The sequence below is a fragment of the Papaver somniferum genome, chromosome 2, assembly GCF_003573695.1.
Source record: "Papaver somniferum cultivar HN1 chromosome 2, ASM357369v1, whole genome shotgun sequence".
NCBI classification, from domain to species: Eukaryota; Viridiplantae; Streptophyta; class Magnoliopsida; order Ranunculales; family Papaveraceae; genus Papaver; species Papaver somniferum.
In genome coordinates, this window is record NC_039359.1 from 204,962,885 (window position 1) to 204,969,184 (window position 6,300).

The following is a 6,300-nucleotide window of genomic DNA, read 5'->3' on the forward strand; positions in this document are numbered from 1 at the left end:
ATTTAATTGAATGGTAGCAACAAATATTTATTAATAAATACATTTACTTATGGATTTCAGATTCCGGTTTGATGTTCTATTGTGGTTTTTACCTGTTGGCATTTTATTGTTTACATCTCCTGACATTCGATCATCGTTATATCCCCTAATGGGCTTTGGCTCACCCGTTTTGTTTTGTTTTCTTACAGAGTTTGGAGCTAACTCGATGTATTAATCTGGGAAAATTTATGGCATGGAGCTATGGACACAATGTGATATATATTGTCGTCCTTGTATATATATATATATATATCATGGACTGAGGTGATTTTTAGTCAATGTCAAGTTGGTTTTTATTGAGTTTTCCCAAGCATGGCTGCTAAGAATCTTGTACAGTTGAATAATGGTTTTGTGCAAACCACTTGTGTATGCTCGGGTGTACAGTTATATAGCTAAATTCATTTTGCTTAATGGGAGATGAGTATCAAATCTCCTTGGTTTTCTTTCACAGTTTCTGTTAAATAAAAAGATTTCAGTTTTAATGTTAAGCCTTTGTTCTATTATGATTTTTCTTTCTAAATAAACCTTAATTTATGGTTTTATCTATTTCCCACCCAAATTTTTTCTAATTCCCATCCCACCTCAGAAATCATTATTTCTTCAACTCCTTCTACATTGGGTAAATAAAACTCGTCCTATTTTATTTGTCGGCGTCTTCATCTACCTCTACCACCATCGTCTTCCTTCTGGCCTTCTCTCTATTAACATACGGCTACTAACCTCTGTAACATAGGTTTAACGATGTGCCCGTGTAACATAATACCGTCATGATCCTATCAGATGCGCACCACCACGCGGACACCCTATACAATACCATCTGTGCATCATTGCTAGTACATCTGTCTTGGTTTAATGATCTAGGTATTAATCTAATGATCTAATAACAATTTTGTTTTTATACCCAACTTATCAGAACTATAATTAATTGTACAGTCGGCGATTCACTTTTCCATTCATTATTGGATTTTCTCATTTATGCAAGTCAGTTTGAACTAAAACTGAAATGATAAGGCATAAGCGAACATATAATTCTCAAATTAGGTTTTCGTTGTAATCAACTATCCCCAAATGTAAGTTTAATGATTTTATAGGTTTTCCCTATTTTCAACCCCAATTTTTTCTATTTCCCATCCCTTCACAAGTTTTAAAATAAGTCTACTTTTTTATTTTGATTTTTCATATGTACCATATATAAAAGTCAAATGTATATGACCATGATTATTAACACATTTATTTATCTTCTTCGTTAGTCTCCCATTTTCATCAAACAAACCCATTAAAAATTCATTAGAAACCCTAGGTTACATTTTTTATCAAAATACTATATCTATTCCTTCTGTCTTTGTCAGATTTTCTTGACAACCTTTTCATTTTTATTTCCGTAATTCGTAAATTCCATTCTTTTGATTCAAGAGATACACAAATTCAGTTTTCGTAGTTCACATTAATTCATTTTGTTTAATCAGAGAAACAATATTGTGTGAGTTACAGAGGTTAGATGCAAATGATTAAATTCAATCAAATCCACACTCAAATACAAACAATACTCTTTAACACAGTTTGAGGTTTTAACTCACCATGATGTGAATCAGGCATGATAATTATTTAAATATTATGCCCTAGTCTCTGAGGAACACCAAATCTTTTTCCTTAATTGACAGATTATATTTCCATCTTTGTCGTAACATTTGGGAGATTACCATCCGTTCCCAAAGAACTCTATCACGTACCACTGATCTCTTCCACTGCTGTTGGTTCCGAACAATATAGTTTCAGTATTGATACGAGTCATACGACGGCTTCAAGGAACATCCCCAGATGATAAATAAAATTCATAGTATGAGTTACCGATTATATTGCAATACCACATGTTGTTATCCGATGAGAATGCATGCTCTGTTCACAAATAAATTTAAAGGGGTGGAAAATCTCAAGGTGGTGGTGGAGTTGGGAAGAAGATGTAGTTGGTGCGGTGGTGGAGATGGAGAACAAGTTGTCCCTAAATTAGGTTTTTAATGTTTAGTTGGTGGGTGATTTCATTTGTGGGTGTAAATAAAAAAGTCAAGATATGCATTTAGGAAAAATGAAAATTTAAATGGGTGGTACCTAGGAAAATAGGGGATGGGAATTTACGTGGATTGGAAATAGGGAAAGTTGGGATGGGAAATAGGGAAAACCATTTTATACTAATGGAAATCGATTATTTTTGTCTAGTGATTTGACCACTAATCTAGTGAGTTTCGTTTGCCCACTTTTGGACGAGTTATACAAAATATTGCTTGTAAAGTGGGGATGGGAATTAGGAAAAATGGGGATAGAAAATAGGTAAAATCTAATTTATTATCGAGCTTTCCTTTTTTGAAATTTGTACAGTACTATTTCATACTTTTATTTCGTTTTGTTTTCCGAAACGAATTTACATATTGATTTAGATTTCCAAGTGACGTATTGGGGGATTTGGCCTTGCTAATGGGTTGAAAACCAACCCATTAGAAGGGTAAATTTTTCGGTCTGTTACAAAGGGTCTAGTGGGGACAGAAGTCCTCAGTAGATTTTTTATATAAACCTGAATAATTCAAGATATTTTTTCCTTTGTAAATAGGTGATAGATAATTTGTAAAAATTTCTCACCTTCAGTAAGTAAGTTGCTCATTGAAAAAAAGACAAAGAAGAAGCAGCATAGAAAACTTGAATTGTAGTTGTATTCATTGTTAGAGTGAAAGAGAATGAAAAGCTCCCATCTTTTATCTGCTTGTAGTCTTCATGGCTTTGTTTTCTACATTTGCATACGCTACTGATCCAGGTTCCCTGCAAGACTTTTGTGTCGCAGCTGAAAACCCAAATCATGCTGGTATAGAAAACTTTACCTCAGCTCTGTGATCTTAGCCATGTTTAGCATAGTTTCCATGTTAATGAAGCATTATTATTTAGTCAATAATTACTTCTTCTTTTTTTTTTTTTGATGGAATTCTTATTTCAATGCAGTGTTTGTGAACGGTTTATTCTGCAAGGACCCAAATCTTGTTGTGGCCGATGATTTCTATATTGAGCGTTTCAATAAACCTGGAGTAATTACCAACCCAGTAGGATCCATTGTTACGCTGGCTAATGTTTTTGTACTTCCCAGACTTAATACTCTTGGTCTCTCCGTGGCTCGTGTTGACTATGCTCCAAAGGGAGTTAATCCACCACCTACACATCCAAGAGCAACTGAAGTTTTAACCGTAATGGAAGGTACTCTTCGGGTTGGATTTGTCACATCAAATCCAGATAACAAACTCTTCACCAAATTGATTTACAAGGGAGATGTGTTTGTATTCCCTCAGGGACTCATTCATTATCAAATGAACGTAGGGAAAACCCCTGGTGTTGCTATTTCCTTCTTAAGTAGCCAAAACCCCAAGAATCTCCAAGTTGCTTCAGTGTATGAGGTTGTAGCCAATTAACCATTGCAGCAACCTTGTCAGGGTTAGCAGCAACACCATTGGCAGTAATGATATGACCAAGGTATTCTAGTTGTGGCTGAGCAAAAGCACATTTCGACATCTTTGCGAATAAAGAATGCTTCCTTAACAAGGACAAAGTAAGTTGAAGGTGTTATATGTGTGCTTCAAAGGATGGACTGTAGACTAAGAAGTCGTCAAAAAACACAAGGACAAACTTACGGAGATATGGCTGAAACACCTCATTCATGAGGGCTTCAAAGGTTGCAGGTGCATTAGTAAGCCCAAATGGCATAACTTTGAAATCGTAATGGCCTTGGTGAGTGCGAAAAGCAGTCTTGTGGATGTCAGGTGCATAAACCCGAATTTGGTAATACCCAGAACGAAAATGAATCTTGGAAAATACCACATAACCATTCAACTCATCCAACAATTATTCAATAAGAGGAATAGAAAATTTATCCTTGACCGTAATATCATTAAGCTTTCGATAATCGACACAAAAAACGCCAAGTACCATCCTTCTTCTTGACTAAGAGAATAGGAGAAGCAAATGGGCTATGACTATGTTGGATCACTCCACTAGATAGCATTTCAGAGACCAATGACTCCACGACAGATTTATGTATAAAGGGGCATTTATATGGTTTTGGAGAAGTGGGGTTAGACCCATGTTTCAATGGGATCTTTTGGTCAAGTGATCTAGAGGGTGGTAGGCCAGTGGGCTCTGCAAAAATATCTGCAAATGTCTCTAATAGTGTAGAAACTACAGGTGGAGGTGGGAGTATAGGAGTTGTAGAAATAGAGAAAAACTAGCCAATTAGGGATGGTGTATTACTCTTAATAAATTTCTTCAATGAAGAACCAATAATCATGATTAGAGAAGGTTTAGAAGTGATATCCTGAAGTGTGATATGACTACCTTGATGTAGAAATGAAATGCTCAATTGACTGAAGTTGAATGTAACATCACCAAGTTGGCGCAGCCAATCAGCTTCTAAAACAATGTCAGAACCGCCAAGAGGAGGAGCTCGTAAATGTTCAGAGAATTGATGGCCTTGCATATCCCAATGTAGGTTGTGGCAGATACCTTGAATGATGGTGCTATCTCCATTAGCAACTGTGACAAGAATTTGTCCAGTTGGAGAAACATGTAGACCAAACTTTGAAGTTAAAGCAACATCAATGAAACTATGTGTGTTGCCTGTATCAATAAGGACAATGACAGAGTGCTTATTAAGATGACCATCAATTCTAATTGTGTCAGGGGCAACATTCCCTGTCAAGGCATGTAAGGAAATCTCAATGGGAGAATCAGGAGTCGAAGGAGAGTCTTCAGAGACATCTTCAGTTGATAATGACTCATGTCCTTCAAGGTCCTCATCAGCAATCAACATAAAAAGTTGCTGAGTTTTACATCTATGCCCTTGTCTGTAAAACTCACCACAATTATAACAAAGCCCTTTGTCTTTCCTAACCTGCATCTGTGCATGAGTGAGTCTTCTAACAGGAGGAAGAGAGTTGTCTGGGGATGTTTTAGTGGGTGTAGTAGGATGACTCACAATAGGAGATGATGATGATGCAGTGTTCTTAGTAAATGTAGAGGATGAAGTGAAAAAAGGTTTGATGGTAGATGGATGGTGGGAAACAGAAAGTGGTGAGGGAGCAAATGGTTTAGAGAAGGATTTAGTTAATTTAGGCTGGTGATGCATAGAAGATTGCTTCAATCTAGCCAAGTAAAAATTTGTTGCAGTATTATCAGGTTTAAACATTTGTACCATAGTACGGATCTCCTATTTTAACCCACTAATGAAACTCAAGGTAAAAAAACTCTCAGACAAAGAAAGATTGTTAGCAACTATGAAACTTTTATAATGTTCCCAAATATCATAATAATCATCAACACTGGTGGTCTGGTAAAGTTTATTGAAGATACCTACATAATTGTCCTGGGCAATATCCTCAAACCGAATACATAAATCCTCAACAAAAGTATCCCATGGAATGAAATATTTACCATGTTGGTAATTTAGAAACCACGGATCTACGGAAGTATCTTATACATTTGAGAGCCCAACCACGGGGATTTGTACCATTGAATCGAGGAAAATCTACTTTAGAAGTACGAGAGAACTTACGATGTTCATTATGAGAAAGATTGTGAACCAGCTTATGAAAGCCTGCAATTGAATTTTCTATATTCGTTTGAGGAATCTCAGATGCAGAAGGATCTGGAGGTGAATTCGAGCTCGGTGCAGCCTCAAGTAACCCAATGATAATGTTCATCTTAGTACTCAAAGATTAGATTTCAGATTTAATCTCAGTAATTGAATCAGTGTGTTGAGAAATGGTTGATGAAATCTCTTGAAGCTTTTCTTTGGTGGCCATGGATACAGGTTCCAGGATGAAGTCTAATACTAATTGTAGTGTATCTAGTACAACTGCAAGATGAATTTTTGGAAAAAATGGTAGCAAGCTACCTTCTCTCTGATGAACAGAGCCTAAACTTCAATTGAAGTCAAATCTGATTTTCATTACATAATTCAGGAGAGAAGAATGATTGTCCTTTAATAGACTAATCCTTAACAGTTGCATCAACGGCTAGAATTGAATCATAACTCAGTGCTAGACTCGAGAAGGGACCCTAGGATTAATACACCCAACTCAACTTAGTTACATCCACTCACTAGTTACTCAGAATTACAAGGTATGTGGAATGAATATCCTGTGAACATGACACTACATTTTGGCTCTTCTCATGTTGTTTCTTTGGAAAAGAGTGCGATATGAGAAACTTCAATTTATGCTGCTGCACCCG

The 6,300-nt window shown here is 36.2% G+C and overlaps 1 protein-coding gene across 1 annotated transcript; it reads left to right on the top strand.

The window, feature by feature from the left end:
- The first annotated feature begins 2,790 nt into the window (after nt 1–2,790).
- Nucleotides 2,791–3,485, top strand: LOC113352623 (germin-like protein subfamily 1 member 11). Its single transcript, XM_026596424.1, has 2 exons — nt 2,791–2,890; nt 3,025–3,485. Exons 1-2 carry the CDS (start codon nt 2,803–2,805, stop codon nt 3,483–3,485), a joined length of 549 nt encoding a protein of 182 aa, XP_026452209.1. The 5' UTR covers nt 2,791–2,802.
- The last annotated feature ends 2,815 nt before the right edge of the window (nt 3,486–6,300 follow it).

What these genes read in the sequence shown, in the direction of transcription:
- LOC113352623 (XM_026596424.1), top strand. Translation starts at nt 2,803, where the DNA reads ATGGCTTTGTTTTCTACATTTGCATACGCTACTGATCCAGGTTCCCTG. An exon ending in TGAAAACCCAAATCATGCTG is followed by an intron (nt 2,891 to 3,024) that starts GTATAGAAAACT and finishes ATTTCAATGCAG; the next exon opens with TGTTTGTGAACGGTTTATTC.